The sequence below is a fragment of the Micropterus salmoides genome, unplaced genomic scaffold, assembly GCF_014851395.1.
Source record: "Micropterus salmoides isolate LMB-PRFRI ecotype aquatic unplaced genomic scaffold, ASM1485139v1 Ms_hic_scaffold_2, whole genome shotgun sequence".
NCBI lineage: Eukaryota > Metazoa > Chordata > Actinopteri > Centrarchiformes > Centrarchidae > Micropterus > Micropterus salmoides.
In genome coordinates this window covers 24,242,361-24,268,046 of record NW_024041150.1, presented here as the reverse complement: position 1 = coordinate 24,268,046, position 25,686 = coordinate 24,242,361, and the positions used below count along the sequence as shown (strand labels likewise).

At 39.4% G+C, this 25,686-nt stretch overlaps 3 protein-coding genes across 10 annotated transcripts in view; 2 read left to right on the top strand and 1 right to left on the bottom strand.

Annotated features, from left to right (window-relative positions):
* Positions 1–1,334: 1,334 nt before the first annotated feature.
* On the top strand, positions 1,335–7,142 carry mfsd8 (major facilitator superfamily domain containing 8). Its single transcript, XM_038732878.1, has 12 exons — positions 1,335–1,712; positions 1,992–2,074; positions 2,539–2,582; positions 2,863–3,103; positions 3,264–3,377; positions 3,499–3,643; positions 3,858–3,916; positions 4,179–4,287; positions 4,419–4,553; positions 4,648–4,751; positions 4,916–5,142; positions 5,263–7,142. The coding sequence occupies exons 1-12, from the start codon at positions 1,654–1,656 to the stop codon at positions 5,467–5,469; spliced, it is 1,527 nt and encodes a 508-aa protein (XP_038588806.1). The 5' UTR covers positions 1,335–1,653; the 3' UTR covers positions 5,470–7,142.
* A 143-nt stretch (positions 7,143–7,285) lies between these two features.
* LOC119913447 (tetratricopeptide repeat protein 31-like) lies at positions 7,286–18,160 on the top strand. Of its 6 annotated transcripts, none has more exons than XM_038732876.1 (18): positions 7,286–8,173; positions 8,326–8,348; positions 9,391–9,452; positions 9,611–9,855; positions 9,979–10,059; positions 10,152–10,220; positions 10,320–10,490; positions 10,784–10,951; positions 11,111–11,177; positions 11,430–11,520; positions 11,613–11,754; positions 12,879–12,983; positions 13,705–13,804; positions 13,996–14,227; positions 15,313–15,387; positions 15,536–15,638; positions 16,456–16,571; positions 16,919–18,160. In XM_038732876.1, the coding sequence occupies exons 3-18, from the start codon at positions 9,401–9,403 to the stop codon at positions 17,028–17,030; spliced, it is 1,929 nt and encodes a 642-aa protein (XP_038588804.1). In that variant the 5' UTR covers positions 7,286–8,173; positions 8,326–8,348; positions 9,391–9,400; the 3' UTR covers positions 17,031–18,160. The 6 variants fall into 6 exon arrangements, with proteins under 6 accessions (XP_038588804.1, XP_038588802.1, XP_038588801.1 ...); XM_038732874.1 differs by having other exon boundaries at positions 9,608–9,855; XM_038732873.1 differs by having other exon boundaries at positions 9,386–9,452.
* A 3,271-nt stretch (positions 18,161–21,431) lies between these two features.
* Positions 21,432–25,686, bottom strand: part of LOC119912576 (zeta-sarcoglycan-like) — a 40,263-nt gene continuing 36,008 nt past the window's right edge. For all 3 annotated transcript variants that reach the window (XM_038731828.1, XM_038731827.1, XM_038731829.1), the window contains 2 exons: positions 22,892–23,015; positions 21,432–22,259 (listed from right to left, as the gene is read on the bottom strand). In XM_038731828.1, the coding sequence (XP_038587756.1) occupies positions 22,068–22,259; positions 22,892–23,015 (316 nt within the window). In that variant the 3' untranslated portion in view covers positions 21,432–22,067. The remainder of the gene's footprint in view (positions 22,260–22,891; positions 23,016–25,686) is intronic.

Genomic DNA, 25,686 nt, shown 5'->3' with positions numbered 1-25,686 from the left:
CTCAGAAATATCACACCTTTAAATATACATAGCTATATAGATAAAATGTTTACCTCACAACCTCTATGTCAATAAGTCGGTGCAGTAGTAGTATATACCTTTTTTTATTCTGGAAGGAAAACCCACTGGATGACAATGTGCTCCATATCTTAAAATCCCTCTGACAGGACATAAAATAATAAATATGAGATCATGAATTAAATAATCATTTGAATAAATAAAGTGTTAAAGCTGCATCACCTCACATTACTTTATGTCAGGGGTAATAGCAAAGATATGTCTTTTTGAAACTCACGTTTCTTTTAATGGAATAATCACAACTGAGTCCAAACATGCGTTTGCCATTTATAGCGTAATCAGACATTTACGTGATTATAGGCAATTATAGAAGCATATTGTTGCTGATGGAATATGTGTTTGGTATGTCTAATATCCTTGTTTATATTTGGAAAACGGACTGTAGCCAATAATTAACATGATTTACACTGGAGGCAGTTGTCCTAAAGTTTCTTGAAGGTCAAGTGTTTTTTTTTTTTTTTTGACTATTTGGTCTGGGTATCATTGGATAATCCTTAATTAATTTGTAATTCAAAAATGTAAATCTGTTATTTGTTTCTAAATAAAACAATTGACCATTTTTCGGCCAGTCTGGGACATCATGAGATACAGATGATCAGTTGAGAAACTGGAATGTGAACTATTATTTATTACTATACTAATTACTATAATTTAGTAGAACACATGGTAGATGTAATTAAAATAAAGATATAGTATGTTTAATCATTGGTACGCATCTTTGATTTCATTCACACTATTCAGTGTAAATGCACAAATTTGATTTACTTATAAGTCCATTGCATATTTTTTCTTAAAGGAATAATCTGTCATTTGTTCAAGTAGAACAGAAATTGTCTTCTAATCACAATATTTACGCACATCTTTGGGAATCTTATTCGCTGCTACTGGAATAGGCACCCATGCCAAGCTTACGCCCTTGGTGGACCATGTTCAACACAGATGTGCCAAAGAGTGACGAGAGTGTTTATGTGGTTAATGAATCCTCACGTGAGAGCCTGCACCAAGACCAACGAGAAACACCAGAACGGGCCCGGATGTTGTACGATATTGGCTTCAAAATAAATGTATATATTTGGTCACGGTTGAAAAATGAACGGGCGGGTCTTAAGATTGTACAATATTCATATTTAAAAAAAAAAACATTTAAGTGTTGATTAAGCAATGAACCGCCCAAAGTGAAAAGAAACAAACAAATCCGTGTGATTTTATTCTGATCCACCTTATTCTGAAAACTGTAACCAGAAGTTGTTGTTTCAACAGTTTGACAGTAGTGAAGTCTGTCTCTGGTATCATAGTCCAGTTTTGTAAGCTTTTGTGTGGCGTACTTTCATGAATTGACTTCACCGTCGGTTGGAAACTACTCCGCTTAACATTAAGTGTGGTATTGATTAGGGCGAGGTAAATGTAAGGATGTGCAACGTTAGTTTAAGTTGCTGACGCTAGCTGACAGCACAACGTTATATTTCCTGAGCTGTTCGGGAGAGTTAGCTGTGTGGTTCACTGACCCTCGGCTACATGGCGACTTAGCAACGCTGTTACATACACAGCAACATAATTTAGCTGTTTTTAGCAAAAATGCCTCAACTTGTGGACCCCGACGAAACAACCCAATTGCTCAGGGATGATGCAAGCAGGTGAGTGTAGACCTCAATTGCTGTTCACTTTTATGAATAAACCACTATAACGTTTCTGTAAAGGTGGAGGTAAGTTAAACATTCATAAGGTAACACTAGCTTTACAAGTGCATTGCATACCAAACTGGTATCACTGACCCTGTTAATGTTGTGCGACCCATACTTTATGTAAACAATTTGGGTCACATTGGTTCGCTGTTTTGCTGTGTGTTGCGTGTTAACGAGCAATAACCTCAAATCACCTGTAAGTTACTGTCGTGTCCTCTTGCCTGTGTACAGTGTTGACTCTCAGGATGAAGAGTACAAGAGTCGGTGGAGGTCTATCCGAATCATGTACTTCACCATGTTTCTCAGCAGTGTAGGTGAGGATGCCCACGATCTACAGGGAGTTTTGATTCTTAAACCTGTGCAAGAAGTCTGTTGCAGAGACACTTCACTAGGGTTTCAACAAGTTATGTGTGTATGGGAAATGGGCCTCTTCCATACAAAGGGGTTGATCATTATTAAAGAATCCTGTCTCTTGGCATTTTGTTCTGTAACTTAAAATACATCTGACATCCCTGTTGAAAGACAAACCAAATGACAAAATCCTCCTATAGGTATTAAGAGTTTATACATCCAGTTAGAGATGCTTACAGAGGCACATTTTCCATCTTAACCAGCTAAAGAACACACTCAGAAACACAGCAGGTAAAACATTTCTGCATCACGAAAGAATAGGAGCTTTTTTGCAATAAGTAAGGTCACTGTGAATATGATGCATTTCATTGTGTTTGCCTGTCTAGTATGATCTGATTCTTAACACAATGTCTTTGTGTCCTTTCAGGTTTCACAATTGTCATCACATCACTGTGGCCCTATTTGCAAAGGGTATGTATGGCTTCTTGACTGTTAAACAGGTAGTGAAAGAATATTCAAAGGATATTATGGGGACTTAATTTTTGGATTTAGCAGTCAAACTGAGTACAAAAGTCATTCTAAATAAATACTGTTGTACATTCTGGTTGTGTGCATGCTTCAACAATGGGACACTTAAAACTATATTTGCATTTTAGCAATGTCATCATAATGTCATAAGTTAACTGCAGGATCTTCCATAGAACATGCATATGCCTTTACATATTGTTTTTGTTGGTATTGTTTCTTGTAGATTGATGATGGCGCCGATGCCACCTTCCTGGGATGGGTGGTGGCAGCCTACAGTCTCGGTCAAATGGTGGCATCACCCATTTTTGGCCTTTGGTCCAACTACCGGCCACGCAGGGAGCCACTCGTGTGCTCTATCTTCATAAACCTGTTAGCCAATATCTACTACGCCTACGCATACCTGCCCAGAACCAATAACAGGTTCCACCTGCTCATGTCCAGAGCCTTTGTGGGCTTTGGAGCAGGTGATTTTTAAAAAAAGATTTGTTTTTGAAATTCCCACAAAACTTCTCATTTAATACCATTCCATATACTCATAAACTACATAAAGCTGTGCTCAACTGTGTATTCATGGGATCCATGTCACGCAATTCCTAACATTAGATTTGGTCTTTTTGATCGTAGGCAACGTTGCGGTGGTGAGGTCATATGTTGCTGGAGCTACATCACTGAAGGAGAGGACCAGTGCCATGGCGAACATGAGTGCCTGCCAGGCCCTGGGTTTCATCCTGGGACCAGGTAAAAATGTAAATCAGCCCCGTTTAGAGAGCAATGATTTGAGCGTAGTGTATGAAGGGAGAAACAACAAGAAAAAAGTTGTTTGTTTGTTTTAACATTTACATACGTTTGTATACGTTAGCTCTGCAGGCATGCCTGTCATTCATTGGAGAGCGTGGTGTCACGGTTAATGTCATAGACCTGCAGCTCAACATGTACACCGCTCCTGCTTTCCTGGCTGCAGTGTTTGGCCTCATCAACATCCTGCTGGTTGTTTGGGTGCTGAGGTGAGGCTTTCCCTGCATGTATATACAACGTGTCTCCTTGTTTTTCTGTAGATTTTCTAATTTGGCACGTCTATATAATATCCCTTTACTGTTTACTCCAAAACCAATCATAGATCCTTGGATTTAGCTACACTTCTGTCAGTTCATGTACAGTATTAGGTTTCTCAATGCTATTTTAATTGATTAAGATGCCTATTTTGATTCTTGTCAACAGAGAGCACCGTGTTGATGACCATGGAAGGCACATGCCAGCCATCAACTGCACATCGGAAGGTATTAATTGTCCTTTTTTTAAACTTAATTTTTACATAAGGTTGCCATAACAAGTAGTGAAATGGTGTACAAACAAAGAAGTTGAGGCCCACTTAAGCGATCTAAGAAGAGTAAAAGGCAGCCCTAAACCAGGCCCATGATACTGGAACCTCTGAGAATTAAGATAACAAAGTACATTTACAGTATTTGTAGTTGTCGGTGCAGGATATTGGTTTGTGTTTTTGGCTCCAGGCATTTTATTATCTTCTTCATTTTCCTGTAGATAGCGTTGACATAAGTGAAGAAACTGAGGAGACCATCGATCAGGTAGCGGTCCTGACTTCCAACATCCTCTTCTTCGTCGTCATGTTCATCTTTGCTGTCTTTGAGACGTATGTATTTCAGTGCAGACTTCTGAGGCAGTCGAGTTAGAGTATGAAAAAGACACGTATTGCTGCTTTACCCCCGCCTCTTCATATGCTCAGCTGTAGAAGTGTGACTGTATGTTTTTGTGATTTTTCAGAATTGCCACCCCTTTGTCTATGGACATGTTCGCTTGGACAAGGAAAGATGCCGTGTTATACAATGGCATCATTATCTGCTGCATTGGATTTGAATCCATATTGGTGTTTCTTGTTGTAAAAGTGGCCTCTCAAAGGTACCCTCCCTCATGCATGTATGGATTCGATAATTTTTTTTATTTCATCTTCAGTGGATTTGGTTAAACAAGAAGAATGTTTATTTCCTTCCAGAGTCGGGGATCGTCCTGTGTTGCTAGTAGGCTTGGCCATCATATTCTGTGGCTTCTTTATTCTGCTTCCATGGGGCAATCATTACCCTAAAATCCAGTGGGCAGGTAGGCAGGTTTTCATTTCAGAGAGAGTGATTAATTGCAACAGATTGAATACCATTTTTATGTCCTAATGTTGGTGTGTAGTGGTGCCAATTCTTGGTGCAGTTGAAAATGATCAGTATGGCTGAGTTTTCAAGTGTTCATGTTCTTTTCTTGTCAAAATACAGACCTCAAAAACAACTCTTTGGTCAGTCAGATGTCTGAAGCCTCTATAGCCTCCAACAGTTCTTTGGAGCCAACAGGCTGCCCATATGAACAGACCTGGTGCCAGTATACACCTGCCATCAATCTGGCCCAGTATATCTCATCTGACATCCTCATCGGGGTGGGATACCCAGCCTGCAACGTGATGTCCTACACACTGTATTCCAAAATCCTCGGACCCAAACCTCAAGTAAGAAGACTTAACAAAGACAATTCTCAAAAGTTTGCTTTACTTTGAAACTTAATAACATGACCATATTAAGATTGTGCATCTTTTGAGAACCCAGATGTTTACTGTTGCTTTCTGCAGGGTGTGTACATGGGATGGTTGACAGCCTCAGGGAGCGGTGCGCGGACATTGGGCCCAATCTTTGTCTCCCAGGTGTATACCATCCTGGGACCCCGCTGGGCCTTCAGCCTCATCTGTGGTATGGTGGTAGGGGCCATCTTCCTCTTCGGGTCTGTCTACCACAGACTCATCGCCTTTTCTGTACGCCACGGAAGGACTGCAGAATAACAAGTTAAGATTTGCCACTGGAGAAACTGATTCCTACTTTTATTCTCAAAGACTTTAAGCCAAAATCCAAGCTAAAATGGCCTTTGAAAATCTAAGGCGAAGAGATAAGGCCAGGTTCTTTCTTATGACGTGACCAAAGCTGGCTGCTTCACAGTTCTTCAGTTAAAAGGGAGCAAGCACTGTATGGCGTTGCCCTGTATGACGTGGGCCCATCACATCAAACTGATCATAGTTTTAAATCAATGTGTTACTAAATATTTTGTTACTGAAAGCGCAAGTTGTTGCATTGTTCGGCACAAACATAAATTAATTATTAAAGCTGCAAGCAGCGTTGGGCGGGCCCTCGCGCTTGTAGTGTGTCCAGGTATGAGGTGGCCGCATTGCATTGCCAGTGCGGCTGTGAATTTGCTACGTGATTTGGACACTGAACAAAGGTGTTATACGTCACTTCCTGTGTCCCCTTTGTGGGACTGCAGAGCACTTGGCACTACGACTATACGTGAATATTGGCGTGTAGATGTGTTTGTGTTGTGACAGTTATCAAGCACGTAAAGTTTGGTACAAATTTGAGCATGTGCAGTCAAGTTAGGACGACTTCATGTTTCATGGCGAAGCATGGAACTTCGTCGCCCCGCCAAGGATATGCCATTTAAGGAAAACTTGCACGCTTTACAACATGACATCATCAATGTGTTAAGAGTTTTCTGAGATAGTTTTGATGTAGATATAGCCAACCTACAAGAAGTGATTCATCTCAGCATGAAAGTAGTCACTTCCTGTTGCCAGCAGGTGGCGCTGTGACTACAGGTGAATTTAGGCTTGTAGATGTGTTCAGGGTGGGACTCTTATCAAACAAGTAAAGTTTGGTGCAGATGTGAGCATGTGGACTGAAGTTACAACAACTTACTGTTTCATGGCGAATCATCAATTTTGGACTCAATGCAACGGGCACACCATTTGATGAAAACTCACCATTTATACAACTTTTAATCGTCAGTGCCTTTAGAGTAGACAGGGAAAATCTGAAGTCGGTCAGACTAATTTTCGCTAGTTCGCTAGTGTGAAAGTGTGTAAATCATCCAAAAATGACCATAAAATTCAAAATGGCTGACTTCCTGTTGGGTTTAGGGCATCGCTCCAAGAGGCTTTTTGGTACGCCTGGACATGCTACATGTATCACAGAAATTTCGTACACGTAGGTGAAACTTTGTCCGGGGGCTGTTCTGTAGGGGGCGTTTTGCCATGCCCATGAATTATGTGTTTGCAGAGTTTTCTAGGATGTTTAGGCCCCCAAAATTGAGGTTACTTTGCAAAAAAAAGAAAGTTTCAGTAGGGACCTCCACAGGTTTTGTGCTCGGGCCCTAATAACATTTTTTAATAGACGGACTAATTTAGTAAAGGCTTTGTAAGACCTGAAAAGCTCAGAATGTACATGACACATAACATCTGTGAAATCCACCAGGAGCTAAATCCAATAGGAGATACCACAAACCCAAAATAAATGCTATCAAATTGTTTGATATTTAGTTTTTAGTGGTATAAAATGTGCTGACTCCTGAATTATATTTTATTCAATTGATGTGGCATTCTCTGTAATTTATTTACTGATTGAACATCTTTTTTTCTTTCTTATCTTTGTTATTTTGCTGTTTCAGTAAAGAAATTAACACACACTGTTTTTCTGTGCAATGATGGTTGTAGTGGAAGAAATGTGACTCTTGAGAAAGAAGCAAACATTACAAATGGTACATTTCCACATTCAGCTGTTTCTCTCTAAAGGAAGATTCATATTTTCCTATTTCTGTTAATGGCTCCGCTTGGGGTTGTTTAAAACTACAGGTTGTTGTCTACCTGAAATCATTCAGAAAATGATGTGTAAATGTGTGGATGCTAATGATTTACTGAGTGATGCATTATAAAATGGATGTGATCTTAAATTCTCAATGTCACATCATGTTAAATCTTATGAGAGAGAGACTTGAGAAAAGACTTTTTCATCCCTTATGTGCAAGATGCAAGATCATATACGGTATATCACTTTACTGATCCTCAGGGGACAAATGTTAAGACAGCACAAGAGAAGGGCACAAAAGTAAAGGAGCTTTTTTACATGATATAGATCAAATGTGAAATAAAATAACAATTAAAAGCAATGCACTTTACATATATGCAATCTACAATAAAATACACTAATGTAATTTAGTAGGTTTGTAAAATATGTGATATAGTTTAGATGGATAGTTTTAGCCCCAAACATTTCAAACCTTGATTTTACAATGCAGTTTTTCCATAGGGCATATAGTAAACATCAAACATGTACATAGTACATTGAAAATCAGCCAGTAGAGTGCACTGTACTTGCTTTCTGATGTGACAACAGCAGGAAAGCAGCAGTAATGTGGAGTGTGTGCTAAATTATTTCACAGAGGGAGTGTTGCTGTATGCGCATGCGTCCGGCAGGGGGCAGCAAAGGGGCTTTACCGGGAAGTAACAGCGCGCATGCGTATGATAGAAGAGCCCGTCTGATAAGGCGATGCAGGAAAGTTGAGAGCGCGCAACAACATGCACGTCGGGAAAGTTAGAGGCTGCTGACATTAGTGTTACATTAATGCAGTTTTCTGTGTAATTAAGTCGAATTTAAGAGTATATGCAGCCGTGGGAGGGCACGCATTAGTAAACATGGAGATATTTAGAGACGAGACAGGTAAGGAAAACTGCTTATTTGTCTCTCTAAGAAGTTGGTGGCCAGTTTAGCTAACGAGCAAGCTAATTACAGATTCATTACTGCCTAATGGTTTTATTTAACCCTGACACTGCAGATTTTACATGGGCTTTCTTGTCTTCCTCTTTTTTCAGAGTTCACAGATATACGAATGGTCGTAAGTAACGTTACACTTTCTAAAGTTCCCTCTGTGGCGTGCGTTTGTGTGCACAAAGCAAATAACGTTATCGTTACTTGAGAGAAAGGCCCACATGTTGGCGTATTGAAGCTAACATGAGCACGAAACTGCTCTCAACATTGGCACACGTCCTCAATATAGCAGCACCCGTCGTGCATCCTGTAACGTTACTTTAAAGCTAGTAATGGATTAATCGTTATACACTTTGGTCAGTCTTGCTGACTAACGTTATTTGCTGTTTAGAGACATCTTGAAACAGCACGTCCTCACTTCCTGTGTGCATTCAGCACTAAGACGGGCTTTGTGAGCGTAGCTAACGTTTCTTCCCATATAAAACAAAGAGTTGGCTTTGCAACGATACATATGACTGGCACGCATTGATTTGAAAACACTGATTAATTAAGACCTAATGTTAATGTCAGTAATGCCAGTTTTTGTGTCTTAATTATTGTGTTGACAAAGCCTCATTTCCCGTTTTGAATGCTACATTGTTTACACGATGGCGTCATCTTCTCTTTTTTTGGGGTGGCGATGGTGTAGTGGCTCATTATTTTTCAAATTTATTCCTTGGCCCTGTGATGGACAAAAAACATTAGCCTGATTTTATTTACATGCTTTGTTTCACTTCCTGAGTTTCATGATCTTGTAGCATAATGTTGTCCTCATGTGTCTTATCACCACTCTACAACAGTATTTTAGAATAGCTTGTGAAATATGGACATTTTCATCAGATTAGTATGAGTCTCCAGAGTTGTTTGCTTTTAAATGTTTTTAATGATGTGCCAGTGAGTCAGCTTACTCTGGGTAATGGAAAGTGAAACTTAGGGCAGTGCTTCATTATCAGTAAACTCACCAGAACTTGAGCTTAGTCAGTACTGGCATAGTTATGCAGGCCATGTATGTATGTAGGAAAATAGAAGCTTCAAGACTGAAATGTAAGGTCTTTGTTGATCTTATCTTATATTTGTAAGAAACTATGTGAAGCCGAAGTTCACATCTCTCTTTCTCCTGTCCAGCATAGGGTTGTGGATATGTTCGAGAAACGTCCTCATATTCAACGGATAGTAAGACTTGGCCTTCTTGGTAAGAACCATCGCAAATTTTCTACACACACAAGTCTGTTTTCAGTGTTTTTTTATTTGTGAAATTGTTAAACTTGATGTAAGGTTTTACACATTTTATTCAGGAAGTTCATGACATGTGTTGAGTCTAACTTTATAAAACGCTCTCTTCCGTAGCAGGTATGGACTATGGTGATGAGCTAGATGTTACAGATGAGGATGATTACAAATATGGCAACTGGGTACACGGTCATAGCAATTCCCATGGGTACCCGAGGCTCTCTGACAGAAGTAGCGATAGAGGATTAAGTGGGAACCATACAAGGGCATCCAGATCTGGTTATCAACCTCCACTGCATTACTACACTTCAGCGTGTGATCTTTCTCGCCCACTCTCTGAGTTAAAAGTTAAGGAAAAAGAGAGCGTAAGTTCACTTCTGTTTTGTCTGTCTTGTCATGTTGGATTACTTAATCATGATGGGAAGTGACTCTACAGAGTTCAAATGGTTGAAATCTGTGCAATGTTTTGTTTTTTTTGCAACTCTTAGGATACTGAAAGAAGATCCCGTTTATTACAAGAACCCAAAAAAAAGAAAGGAAAGGCTGAGAAGAAGCGGCTTAAAAAACAGGTAAAATCTGCAACTTTAATAGTAAGTCTATAGTAATGTGTGAATGTCAGGTTGTGTAAATTAAACCCATTGTATGTATTCTTGTCCAACAGAAACAGAAGGAGAGAAAGAGGCTTGAGAAGTTGGAGAAGGAAAAGCAGAACCCTGAAAAAAATGAAGGGGTAGTTATTGTTTTTTGTGCACCATCTTTTAAAGTGTTGCAAATGGAAGCCTCCACAAATCATTCGAGGTGCACACTCATATTTTAACATGTTTTACAGGAAAATGGTGATGCACAGCAAAGTAAAGCAGAGAATGGTCAACCAGATGATGCATCCAATTTTCGTGATAAACGGTTGGCTTCAGGAAAAGATACAGACAGCAGCGACAGTAGTGAAGACGAATCCAGTGATGAAGATAGTGACACCAAGGATGACTCGGGCGACTCTGAGGTTACTAGTGCTCATTGTATTGTAATTCTTACTTCATTTAAAGAATGCATTTACCCAAATCTCTTTTGGGTGATTATATTGTGTAAAGTTTGGTTTGGCCACTTAAAATGAAAAATATTGTATTGAAGGTATAATTTGGTATTTTTGTTAACTGCTTTTATAAAACTTTGCCTTTATTCCAAAGATTAATTTTAACTAACACTCTTCTGCTTTGGCTTAGGAAGGTGACTAATTGTGTCTCTATTCTTCCTTTTTTGTGTGTGTGTGTTTTTTTTTCTTTTTTCTTTTTTAAGGAACTGGATATGACAAGTACTTTTGTGAATAAGGCTGCTCTTATAGCCAGGCGTAAATTGGAGCAGAAGCCCAGGCCTGAGAGGAGGGAGAAAAAGAAGACTCCGGTTAATGAAGAACCTAAAACTGTCCCCGACAACTCCAACGGAGACCCGGAGGTTGAAAAGAAGGTGATGTATTTTGTATAGAAGTCAGACTCTGACTCATCGGTGATGATGATGATTATTCCAGCGACTAAAGGCTGACCATGATACAGCAACAATAACTAAGATTTTTCCATTAAGGTGTATGGGATGTAGTTGCCCATCTCATTTTTGCATTTTGAACAGGATTCAGTCCCTGCCCCCAGCAGCTCCGCCTTTGAAGATAATGTAAAAATAAGTACCGATCTTGCAAGTAAGTTTTGTCCATCTCATGTACACGCACTCAATCTTCCAGATTCACTGATCATGATTTGTAGAATGATACTTATTCATGTTGGGACTGAATGATTATTTGAAATATTAGCAGTCGCTCTATGGACATGTGAAATATCCAAATCACAGGAGTTACGGTGCTATAGAAATGCCCTGGCCTACGAGTCATCATTTTTAGATTTCATCTGTGAATTATGTCAATGAAACCTTTTCTTTCTCCTTTTCTCTGTAGATACCGGAAATAGGTTTGCAAGTGCTGGAGACTTTAATATGGCTGTGAAGTATTTCACAGATGCAATTAAATACAACCCTACAGAGTTTAAGTAAGAATAACAACTTCACTTGGTTTGAAATACATTCGCTGACACCTGCAGCTGGTTTTAATGCGACGTTTTAATTGTTATTTCTGTTGCAGGTTGTTTGGCAATCGTTCCTTCTGTTTTGAAAGGATGCGAGAATATGAGAAGGCGCTGACTGATGCAGAGTTGTCTCTCAACATGTGTCCAGGCTGGGTTAAAGGTCTGTTTAGAAAGGGCAGAGCTTTGGCAGGTCTAAAGGTAAGTGGTCTAATAAAATCAGCACCACCCATGTGTGCCCTGTTATAAATGTCATGTAGTAGTTAACGCAGGGTAATGCCGATACTGCTTTTTGATTTCTTTTACATATTCCCCATATGCATACAAACGTACACTTTAGTAGTAATTATGGCCCGTGAGCCACTATTTAGTGTTTGCTTTTTCTCTCTATATTGAACTGTGACCACAAACTATGGTGGATATATAAAAATTAGAGCTGTCCCCGATTAAGCATTTACATAGTCGAATCTGAATTGTCAAGTCTTGCCTAAAGTTGACTGATAGTCGAATCATGCATTCGCAGTGATGGCAAGCGGGGGCGGGTTTCACACACTGTAGCTTCGCTTCAATCTTGAGAAGCCTTTATTCATTCATCAGTGTAATTTACACTGTAGGTACATTTCCAGCTAAACTGAGGCTTATTGTTGACCAGTTTCTCTTTGCTCGCCTGCCATTCACCGGTATTGTGCCGAGTTTTGCATGCATGGCATGTCGCAGTTTGTGTGGTTCATCAATGGTGATCTATGATCCGAACGTCCTGCAAGGTGCGGACAACTCGGCCCTACATCTGTGAAGCTGGGACTTCATCGTTTCAACAAGTGTTCACCAAAATGACATGATCCTCATTTCGCTGCGAAGCTTCGACTTTGAGATTTTCATTCGATTCAGGCTCCGCCCATCGAAGAATCGAATATTCAACTATTCGGGGGTCAGCCCTAATAAAAATAAAATAAAAAAAATTGTTTGTTCCATAACAACTCTAAATATGATCCACCTCTTACCAGCTTTGTAGTTGAGACTAACTTCTAAGTTAGTCATTTATCATTAGTGTTTACATTGTTTTGTTTACTCCCAGTATTTCAGGTTGGAATGACTTTGTAATCACTTTGGCCTTGTTGCAACGCCATTGAACTAATTCCAAGAGTCATTGAGCTGCACAGGCTCACATTATTTACTCAAGACTTGTTTTGACTTGCTGTCGCTGTAAACCTTAATAACTGGGCTGATTAGACCAGCAGCATGACAGTCAATGAGCCTGAACTTTGATTTAGTCCTGAGCCAGTGAGTGGTGACGTTCATCATTTTGTGTTCTCTGTTCCCTCTAGAGGTATGAGGAGGCTGCCCAGGCCTTCAGGGAGGTTCTCAAACTGGACAGTTCCTGCGCAGAGGCTGCCCAGGAACTGATGCGAGTGCAGATAACACAGCTAATGGTGTGTAACACTAACATCCGTGATGGCGTGTAGCCACCAGTAGGGGAGGTAGCTGGGGAAAGTGGTGGCCAAACAGTGCTGAACTTGGAGCTGGGCAATATATGGGCAAAAATTAAGTCATGATAATAAAATGTCATCAGTCAACATTGCTAATTATCAGGATAAATGTCAAATCATTATTCCTTTCAAGTTTAAATGAGGATCTTTGCTCCTGAGTGAAAGTTGAAGAAACCAGATGGTTAATTGTGGCTTTAAACTATTCTTTATGGTCAGAACAAACACTTGATCAGTGGATCACTTCACAAATCTGAGGTAGATCATTCAAAACAAATGAAAATCTTTTTTTCAACAAATATGCATGATTAAGCAAACAAAACTTCAGTCCTTTTTTCTGAACAAATATTTTAATACAAGTGCTGATTTGTTCGCAATTCAAATTATATTGAAAGGTTATTAAATATTTGACATGTTTAGAGGGAAATTATATTGCAACAATTATCGTTTCATCACCCAGCCCTCGCTGTACTCCATGTAATCACATCCATTTGTTGCATTTTGAACAAAAACACAACATTGTTTCTCAGCTCAGTAGTTTTATTAAAATGTATTTAAGACTTAAAGATTGTTTCACATTGAAGATGTGTTGGGTAAAGTCTTTAAAAGGTGTGCAGACAATCATTCATACAGGTGTTTAAACTTGGAATTCTATGTTTTGTTCCAGGCGTATGGTTTCACTCGGGATCAGAGCTCAAATGCTTTAATTATCCATGGAACAGTGAAACAAGCACTAGAGGTGCTGTCCAGATTAAATGGTCAACCAGGTGAGTGTCAGCCGGTCTGTGATTTGACTACCAAGGATTAGATTTAATGTGACTTCCATTTCCTCTGATGCATGGCAGCATATATTGTTTAAATAAAATCCCTGAAAGCCCAAATTGAATTGGTGTCTTAATACTGTGTGCATGTCTGTCTGTAAACAATACCAATTGTAAACACTTGTCTTTGTGTTTAGGAGCTATACAAAACTCCACGCCCCCACTGGCTCAAGTAGCAAATGTCTCTGGAGTGTCACCAGTCCTTTCAGCCAACACAAACCCTGCTCCTGCTCAGGCCCAGGGTGCACCAAAAACGGCACTTAACAAACCTTTAGGCCCAGTCCAAAATCTGTCAAATGTCCAGAGTCACCCAAAGCCCATTCCTAATCAGGCCACGAAGACCAGCAATAGAGCCAGTCACCCACCACAGTGAGTACACATTCTGTCACATTGCAGTGTTTAGAAACGACTTGAAACAAAGGCTTACCAGCATTTTTTTGCAGACCTAACTGCTCAACATACTGAGCGACAGAGTGGTAAAATTTGGTATTTGGGATAAACTGGATGTTTTGAATGTGCACAACCAAGACGGACTTGCAGGTAGTGCAGATCTTTTAATTAACGCTCTTGAATGAGGAGTCAAACATTTTTCAACAATTTTTTTTTTTAGCCTTGTATGATTGTTGGAGCTGTAACGGCAGGTACCTAAATGAACTTTCGTTTGGAGCTGTATAATGTGAAAATGCTCCGATCAGGATTTCAGGGCCGATCACGGGATCTATTTGAAGCCTTGTATTTATCAAGTAGCATTATTAATTTAACTTTTGGTATTCTTAACAGCATTGTCGCCTATATTAAGCTTGAGATGAGGGAGTGTCTGAATCGACAGCTGTTTGTTTTATTGGCAGGCAGCATATTCCACTGTCTCTCTACCACTACTAACAACATAGCAGCTTACACTTGGCTGGGGAGGGGCGGGGGTTTCTTACATATAAGTTGTTCCTTATTTCACTATATATTTCTACTTAATTCTCCACCTTATTTTAGTGTTTAAACACAAACTGCTTTACCTGGCTGGCTCGCTCACTCACTCGCTCACACACATTGCTTATTGGCCTTTTATAGACACAACCAATCAAACTATTTTGAACAAATAACAATCGGCTCACCCTTAATATAATGCTCTCCTGTGTTAAAGCTAAAATGTCTGCTGTTTGAATGTGGGAGACTGGCTGATCAGTTCTTGTATTGGACAAGCTTAATTAACTGCTCTACAGACAGCATACTTACGGTTATTGGCATTGCTTCTCCTTTAATTAGATAGTATATTGTAAGAGCAGAAAATCATTGAATGCTTTCATGCAATTCAAACTGTTATAAATGATGGTGTTTTTATCATTACAAAATTGTTTCTTACAAAATAACAGTCTGGATCTCTGTATATGTCTGTATTTAAAAAAAAAAAAAAAAAAATGTTCAATTAATCTTTTTTTTTTTTTTTTTTTTTTCAACAGGGAGCTGTTTCCAGTTTGGGTGGGAAACTTGGTTTACCCAGTAACAGAGCTTGTGATAACCAATCTGTTTAACAAGTAAGAACGTTGGTTTAGTGTTCATCTCCGTGCGATATTAAACCTGGCTTTCATGTTATTTATATCTTATTACCACAGTTCAGTCTATCTGTAGTCAGACACTTGAGTTGCATAGTGTGTGATTATCTACACATGTCTTTTCTTGCAGGGTTGGTGAAGTCTATAGTGCAAAGGTTCTGACTTACAAACGATGCGCCTTCGTGAACTTTACAAAACAAGAGCATTGTGATGAAGCAATCCGGCATTTTCATGTAAGCACACACTGAACTCTGTCTAATGGTCTTCCATTGCAATGTGACTATAGCCTGCCTACTTCAGTAACACATGATGGACATTGTGAAGGGGTGGCAGTCATTTTGTTTTCATTGTAAATTGCACATTTTCCCCTCCTACTACTGTACCTTTCTGATCTCATGAGTCCAGTTATATATGGGGCCATAAATGTGTTATTTTTGAAATCGATCCCCTCTTGTTCCGGGGATGAGAAACTACAATTTCAACTATCCTGTCTCCAGATATCTGTTCTTAGAAAGCTTTGTAGGACTGGTGACATGGCCATGTTTATTACATTTTACTTGTTTCATGTCTTAATTCATCTACAAATACCATCTAAATTAGTTCTAATGAGCCCTGCTGAGGAATTTTAAAAAATGTCTTGAATACAGTTTTTGACAGGTCTTACAAATTGATTGGATTATGAAGTTAGGATTCCTTTTTATAAAGTTGCATTAACGCCAGTCTTGCTGTGACAGTTTGTATTGCTCACACTGTAACAACCACAAAATGAAACCAATGTGGAACTAATACCCACTAATGCAAACTGCTCAGCCTGGTTGGGATTTATCAGATCACACCCAGATTCATGTAGCCTAGATCCTGTGTACACACAGACGTCAGTGTAAATTAATTTAGTTAGCAAGTAATTCTGGGACTCAGGTTTCCCTTAATGTCCTTTTTGGTTCTTTTTTGCCAGGATGGATGCGAAATGGGTCTTAAATTGCATTCATGATGGTCTTAAAGTCTTGTTTAACTCACAACAAATTTTGTGATGTTTGTTCACTTCTTCAGGGCTATGAGCTGAATGGCAATAAGATTGCTGTGAGATACCCAGACAGGATTCCTCAAGGCATGGGCATTTCCAAATCTGCCCTTAAAGCAGAGGACCTGCAAGATGAGAATGTGAGGTGAGTGCCTTTTTATATCCAACATTGATTTTAATATGGAATAGTTAATTATTTTGGGAACATTGCTTTCTTTTTCGGAGTTACAGAATGACACCAACCATGTCTGTGCAATAAGCACGCAGCTCGAGACAAAACAAGGTTAGCTGTACATAGTTTGACGGGTGTTTTGTTGTTTTTTTTTGGACCACCCCATTTAAACAAATTCAGTTTAAACAAAAACTGATCATAACCTTCACAGTATGGTTGGTCCTTTTGATGTAGCCAGGCAAACATACCAGGGTTACACCCCTAGTTGAAACTAATGTAGCTTGAGTGTAAATGAGTCACATCTAATCCATTGGTTCCAGGGTACCTTGTACGTTGTACGAGTACATTGATGCGAGGAATGCAGCTGGAAGCCGGAGACCTGTTCACCCGTACAAACACGTCCCCGACTACAGAAGCAACAACAATCCCTGACAGGAATCAAGATGCCTTAGCTGTCAACGATCCACATTCTCAAAAGCAGAATACTGAAACTGTCCATGACATGATTACCAATGATAAATATATACAGGGTTTTAAGTAGAGCTGCAACAATGAATCGATTAGTTGTCAACTATTAATTTCCAACTATTTTGATAATCGATTAATCAGTTTGAGTAATCTTTTAAGAAAAGGGTCAAAATTAGATGTGGTTTCTGTAGGTTGTGGACAAAAGTCATTTGAGGACACCCTCTTGGACTTTGGGAAACACCGGTCTACATTTTTCACCATATGTCTGTTAAATAACTAATCGAGAAACTAATCTGCAGATTAATTGAATGATAGTAATCAGTAGTCCCAAGTTTTAAGGCTTTGCCTACTTTAGGTATTGTCAGTATTTTTTGTAAACCCCAGAAACCAATGCTTAGTTGGTAGAATTTAAAGGAGGAAGTATCAGTCACTGAAAATGACTCCCACCCTTCTTTATATATGCATTTTTAACTGAAGGTAAGAACTTGATTGAACATGATTAGGTTTATGTAAGATGCTGATTTCAGGTATTAACAAAAGCTTCTTGATGCCAAAAAGTCAGATATTGGTGGGACAATATTATAGGTTGAAATTGGTATTTTAAATATCAGTATACAGGGAAAGGCTTATAATTTTACATTTTTCACTTGAGGTTTAATTCCTGAACTAGTTTGTCCAGCAGACTCCAATGTTTATAACACTTTTTACAATTGATATATAAACATGTCATTTTTGGTATACTTAATGATGTTGACCATATTTACATTTTGAGAACTTTAAATTAAGGTATTACAAGATCCTCACAGTTATGGCCTGTATCTAAATGATCTGTATTCAGAATATTTAGTATTCACTGAACTTTTCATACAAGTTGCAGCTTTATCCTGTCTTGCTGTAAACAATCCTTATCTCATAATACAACAGGCATTATTTTGTTGCATACATAATTACTGTTTAATGCATCGTGGTTCAATTTCATTCTGACGATCAGTGGTTGATTACAGGCTGGAAGATCTTACATTGTTTTATTCAGATGCCTATAATTATGGAGTTTGTTTGCAATTCAAGAATTAAAGCTTCTTTTACATTCTGAATTCTGTCACGTTACTTAACCGTGGTTTTTAGCCACCCAGAAAATTGAAGGGGTGTTGTTTACCTAATTTGTAAAAGAAACAACATAGCAGCTTCAAATTATAATTTGCCTAAAAACCCAGAACAACCTGTTAATCGGAAGGTCGGTGGTTCAATCCCCAGGCTGCATGTCGAAGTATCCTTGGCCAAGATACTGAACACCAAATTGCCTGCAGATGTAGTGTAAAAGCACTTTGAGTGGTCGAAAAGACTAGAAAGGCGCTATACAAGTACGGAGCATTTACATTACATTTATGTAGTACATAAGCACAATATAAACTAATTGACTTACAGTGGAGCTGGGGCTTTCAAGGTCCCCGGGGACATGTGCCCTCTTTATTCAGGCAGTGATCCAGCTTTGAACTTTGGAAATTGGATTTTCTAAATGTAATCTTGAGGTCTACAAGCCAATAGATGGCAGTATTGGATCTGCGGAGAACTGTGTTTTATAATAGTTCCTAGATGGTGAAAACTCTGTTACAGCACAATGTTCTGATAATATAAATAATATAAATATAAACATACCATTACAGCACATTAAGAAGTCCTGAGCTGAATTCAGTGCACTTTCACAGCACCTAAAACAGCAGCAAACTGAGTACCATTTATCACTGTAATTTGATGCACAGTGTTTTTCTCTGGCTAAATGTGAAATGAAGTAATGAACTGTAGCGCTGGTAAATACATTAGAAGTTTGTGTACTTTGTTAATCACATTTCCCTGCAGCATCAAAATTGACAAAGTTCACTTCATTATGTGGGCGACGGTACTCAGCCTGCATTATCTTGCGGCAGTAAGGCTATCAATTAGCTTACAGTGGTAATCCATAATGTTTTACATGGAGGCACATGAGAACATTTATGCTTAGGAAGCACGATAAGCTGCATTTCTGCGTGAACGTCTTGAAAAAATGACCTGTTTGTTAGTTGATGGTGCAACGTTAACCATGAGGCAATCTTTGGATTGAGAGTGATATAATCAGTATGAAGGGGCACGCGACTGGCATCCTGCCAACAATGACTACAACTTAAAACCAAAGCGTATCACCTTTTCAGCTGTATACTAACAAATCTACTGATTATATCTGTCCGTACCAAATGAACCTACAGAAATGTTTTATTTTAATCTTCATGAGCCCTTGAGGATGTGGTCTTGGTGTTTATGTTAAAGTGAGATCTCAAGGTCAAAGTGAAGTGTACACACACACACACACACACACACACACACGTCGATATAACTTAAACCCTAAACAAAATGGATTTTAAAAGTAGGGAACCGTTCCGTACATGCAACACTCAATCCAGATAAGACCCTAAATACGCTACATTATTAAATGCACTTCACATACTGACAATGAAATAAAAACTTACTGTATCTGATAAAAATTATTCTTTTCGTAATGAAACCTCGCCTGATGTGGACCTGCTGTGATCTGGAAATCATCCACGTTCAGTTTGTAAAACCATATGCCTACAAAAGGCAAAAATCCAAAACAGCCACAATCTCTGAGGTCTTCAGCATCTGGTGCCTGCTGGAACCAAATCAATGTTTCAGCATGATCAGAAATGCAAATACGGAGTTTTTTAGCCAGCAGCAAAAACATCCAGCTCCCTAATGTGAACTGATTTGACTTTATTTTGCAAGTCTACACCACCTCTCACCTGTCATCCTACCTACTTAATATGGGGTTTGTGTATTACTGCTGGTGATGGAGAGTGAATTATTAGTTTGGAGACTTTCTAAAGCCCACAAGTCATGCAAATATGCAGAACAACCCTTTGTCTCAGTGTTAATTAGGTGATTTGTCAAGGTAAACAAGTTGGTGTTAGACTGGCAACAGGGTCACAGGCTCCAGCCTCATTCAGGTCCCATCTTAGTATCTGGTCAATCTCAAATGTGTAAAACACAAATTTTAAGCATAGCTTTGAACCAATCAGTTGGTGTCACATACTCATAACTCCTGGTCAACTGTCCTGCTGCTACAGAGCCATTTCTCATGTTCTTTTGGGAAATGAGATTTAAATACAACAGCTACAGTAGTTCTTGCCATCAGAAAGCCAGATCAGTTGCAACTTTGGCCTCAATTAGAGCCAGAAAACTTGTAATGCGGCCGTGACCGTGGAGCAGCAGGCTACGATAACGTACTGTTCCAGCCTCCACTAGGTATCTTTGCTGTATAAGATGCACATCAACCTTACAGGGAAAGAGGGGATAATGGAATAAACCAGCTGACAGCAGCTTTTTTGCTTAGTAAAAAGGGGGGGGGGGGGGGACTCTGCAGCATCACAATAAACACTTTTCTGTTGTAGCCCCACTTTGCTATTTAGGCTGATTTCCACACACAACAAAAAATTTTCATAGTGCATCTGTGGCAGCTAAGCTCTTGTTAGAAAGCAATCATGGCTCTTACCAAACCAGCCTGCCCCTGCCGCAGGGTGAAGAGGAGTATGAGAGAGCGGAGTGGAGCGAGCATCCCCCAGCAGGCCTGCTGACACACGGGCTGCCTGCCTCGGTCTCAGCTGCAGCGCCAAGGTCAGCCAGCCTCTCGTGTCAAACTTCGTTGCATCGGAGAAAAGTACAGTTCACTCGCAGAGTTGCGTTTTAATATCCAAGAGTTACTAGCAGGTAATTAATTGACAAATGTTCCTTTACATTTAGCCAGTGGACAAGTATTAAGACCTAAAAAGATGCAAGATAAAGAATTAACTGAATGAAATGTTTGTAAAATTTTGTTATGTATAAAAAATGCTACATTTAGGAGCAGTTCCAGAGCTTTCAATCACATCACATGATCCTCATGATTCCCAGTTGTCTTGGAATTGTAATCCTTTGAATTTCCATTCATTTCTGAGTAGTTTCAGTACATCTCGTCCATGCTGAAGATCACATGATAAGATCGAAGGTTCCAGAGCAGGTACTAAATGGGCTTTGTGGTCCTCGTCTGCTGTTTCCATGTTCAAGAATGAAGCCAAAATGGATGAGAAGTCCTTTAAAGCGCTCAAGAAACCAAAAATGGAAATGAACATCATTTGATATGCTCGCAAGCTCCAGAACAGCTGCTAAATGGACCTTCTCATGCAATTGTTTTTTCAACTAATTCTCTCATGTTGTAGTATCAGCATCATCAAGAAAAGTTAGAATATTTAACTTAAAGTGGAGAAGTCTTTACCTGAACATTCAAAACAGCATGTTTGTATGTTTTTAACCGGTCAAAAATCACAGTTAAACGTCAAGTACAATGTGTGCCACATAAAAACATGTTTAATTTCAAACGAAACAGCCACTCACTTAGTGGGGAAAACCTAATATATCTATTAAGATTATTAAAAAAAACATGACAGAATTGTGCTTAATTGTGTTCCTACCATCGTTACGTTAAAACCCTTAAATATCTCTCTCCGTTTGAACAGACAGGTACATCATTAGTCACAATATGACTTCTTTTAAAGCTGAAGGCACCTGTGTTTTACCTTTCCTCATCGATTCTCTCTGAAACTTCAAAACAGACAGCATGTCTACAATGAACTTAAAGTAGAAAAATAAAGGGTGTATCCTCTGGCTCTAATATAAGGTAGTGGAAGTGTTCCTGTTTGTATGAGATATTCCTGATTTCAGACTGCTCTGACTGCCATTCCTCAAACACTGTCCGTGGCAGAGTCCTGACCTCCAGCAGACCACTGCAGGCGGTGGACTTGGATGCTTCTGTGCTAACTGAACTCAGACAGTGAAGAGTTTGAGCTCCAGCTCCGCTGTGATGTGTTCTACGCTCTGTTAAATGTACCAACGGAGGAGTCTGAATCTGGGCAGCTCCAGAGTAGATGTTAAAAAAAAAAAAAAAAGTGGTCTCCAATGGCCGACACTGCTCCCAGGTCAGCTCCAGAGGCAGATGTTGCTCATGGCCTGGCAGGTGGAGCTGCTCTCTGCCGGAGAGAGGTAGATCTTGCCACTGGGGCAGACGCACACCTCGTATACTGCCTGTTCTTTTGAGGCGTCGCTGGATGTCGCTGTGTAGATGCCGAGCGGGAGGCTACCCAGCTGAATGGTGTTGGCGTCTAAAAGTATCTGGGAGGGAAAACATCAGAGACGTGCTGAAAGTCATTCAAATATCATCGCCAGAGGTGCCCTGAAGTGATGCATTAGCAGCTCAAACTGATGTATGACACTGGTGCAATCACTGAATACATCGTGACAGGTGGAGGGAAATACAACACATTATTTGGAACACAAAATTCCCCATTTTTAGCCATGCTAGCGGCGTGGCTCAAGGGGTGGCAGTGTTAGTCCACCACTTTAGTCCAGAGCCTAGAAACTGGAATATTTCTAAAACTACAGGATGGATAACCAAGAAACCTTGCACAGACATTCATGTGCCCTCGTGATGAAAAGTAGTAACTTTTACAGTGGTGCCACCATTGGGTTAAATTTTTAAATATGTCTACCTTTGGTATATTTGGTCAGCCTCAAGCCTCAACTGTACTAGATGTGAGCATGCTAACACACTAAACTAAGATGGTGAAAAGCATGTTAGCAGCATTTAGTTCAAAGCACTGTTGTGTCTGGGCAAAGCCGCAAAAAGCTGCTAGCATGGCTGTAAAGTGTTAATCCTGTTTAAATTTTTAATTTGAAACACATGTCCGTTATTCCACAATTACATGAGGAGTCGTATGAACCCTGTGGAGTCTAATCTTCCTCACCTCTCCTTCTGTGGACTCCAGCTGTAGGTCCTTTCGACTGCTGACCTTCAGCGTCCCCTTGGCAGCGCTCACTTCCACCCCTCTGGGAGCTTCCATGGTCAGGGTCCGTGTTGGAGACTCCAGCCTAAAAAAAATACCCAGCACAAGCTCAGATACTATCTCTGTTTATACTTCCAGGATATTTGCATTACTACAACTTTACTTTCAGTATAATTTAATAGCTGAGAAAACAAGATGCATTCAAGGTTAAATTGATTATTATTTAGTTCATAGTTTATTTATATCACTCTGTAATTACTTGTTTAGGGCAGGATGATGGAATTCAAATTGTATTATTTGTTTCATAACAGACCTAAGGCAGCGAGGCATTTAGAAATTGACTCAAAATGTCTCACAATATAAAAAAAAACAAACCAGTTTATTGATATTTCTACTTGACTCTTGCTGCATAAATGTATTTTGGGTGTTAGTTACACAAATGGCTTTTCCACCTGTGGGATATCAAAGCGGCTGTTCATGTTTGAGCAGCTCTTCTCATTATTCTAATCCAGTATTGCTTCTAAACAGCGCATAATTGTATCAGCTGATTTTGACCTTCAGCAACACTGAGGCTAATGCAATTTGCATTTTCCTCCCATGGACTATTTGTTTACACAGGGAGAGATAAGTGTGAGAGCCAATCAATGTGGAATTTGTTTTCATAACTCATAACTGTTTCAAATTGATTTTCTACCCCCCCCTTCCCCAAATCTGTTTTCAATGAATTTTAAATGGAAGACTTTAAGGAGCCATCTTGAAATCGCTTAAATCTCCATACCCTCTGAAAGTGACACACATTTCGGATTATGCTCTACTGGAATAACGGGGGGGGAGAAAAGAAAAGCAAATGAATTTCGTCTGCATTTGAAAATCCTCTTTGACTTTAAATAAGCTTTTGGGAGACGATAGTTTGGAGACGATCTGTGAAATGTGCCTTTGACCTGGGACGGTTTGTACTCTAGACCTGTATAAATAGAGAAGGAAGTGCTCTGCTGTTTTTACTCTTTTACTGCTCATTTTTCCCTTTTTCTCTCTGAAAAGCTGTTCAAACTAACAGCAGATATGCTGTTAACGTACAATGTTATGACGTGTATTCCGTCTTTTGCTTGAGTTTTAACTCCAGTCACACTTTTCATTCCGTGGTTTCAGAGTGGATTTGATCATTTATTGTGGACAACCAAGTACATTTAACTTTATAATTATTTAAAAAACATCCTCAGTCCATCTCCCGTAGCAACGAACTTATTTCTTCTCCTGAACCCCAGACGTTCATTAGCGAGCCACAGGAATCCGTTTGAGAGCTCCAGGCTTCGTATGTTTCAGTAATTGTTTCTCAAGCATCCACTGATTAACCATGGCTTGGATAGACGAGTCATTAAAAGACCCATTTAAAACACTTTGCACTGAGCTGTGCAGTGAGAAGTTAGCCATGTGTGATGCGTGTGTGACATTTTCACTCCATTCCAAGCCGCTCTGTCATCGCCAACTGCATGCAATTCTGCCAGAAGATAAAGTGCTCAATTTACAAGAGTGCTTGTTTCAGACAGGCCAAAATAAAGCATTAAATGAATTAAATTGGATTAAAAATGTTGTCTCTTGGGTTTTAGAACGATTTCAGACTTCTTCCATTTTCATGTACAGAAAGCTTATGGTCTAGTTTCTGAGGCTCCAAAGGCACCGTGAAGTCCAATTTCACCTTTCTGCTGACTGGTAAACATTTCTATTAAAGTTAATGTTAATATAATTTAAATATATTCATTCACAATGGCTTTAAGATGATGTACCTGTCCTCTAAAGTGCTCACAAGAAATGGAAATTTGGACATACGACAAAAATTTTGGTAAGATTATTTTCTAAGGACAACAACAAATGTATCTAAATATGTATATGTAGATGTTAGTGTTTACCAGCTTCTACTTTCACAGAAAATGGGACACAAGGTCTGTAATTTCTTTGCAATATTCCAGGAAGATTCCTGAAAGAGCGTCATTTGATACGAATTATAAGGAAAAAAGAAAATGTTCTAAGACAGTTATTTTATTTTTGTTGAGCGTATAGGCCAACTATATGATGGTTGTTGATTTCAAGAGGAATCTCCATATCGGTTAACATATCTCCTTTACATTTGTTGATTTGATTTGATTTCAGACTAATAAATGAAGCTATATTAGGTTTGTTTAAAACCTAACGTCAATGTTCACAAACTTTCAGTTACCTGAAAGAAAGCGCCATCCTCCTAAGTACCGAGGAGCTTAGTCTGGCTCCATCCAGAAGATATGTAAAGCCCTCACTACAGATAATCTATGTGGTATTTGCAGTCATAGCGGCGGTTTACGGCTCTTCCGTTCTCTGGGAAGTCTGACCAGCTTTTCTTCTTGCTGCGTTCAGGATGACCTTTACATCCACTGAAAGGTCACTATATCGCTGAGCAATGGAGGAAAGAGCTGCACTGGTTTAAATACTGCTTCTCTGGCAGTAAAAATCAAGTTTATTTTTATGTCACATTCACATTCAGCTTTACAGACCCACAACAGCAATGGCTCTACACTGGGCACATGTTCTCCAACTGGTTGGACCATTGCATCAAAACCTGGCTGACACTGCACCAAAGCACTGACAGCACTGTCTTAAAGTACAGAGGCCAAATAAAATCATGTCTGCAATGCACAACTTTCTGAGATATAGGACGACTATAAGGAATCCCCACAAGGCCACTCGGACTCAGCTTTGCAGTTCTCACACATAAATTAAAACGG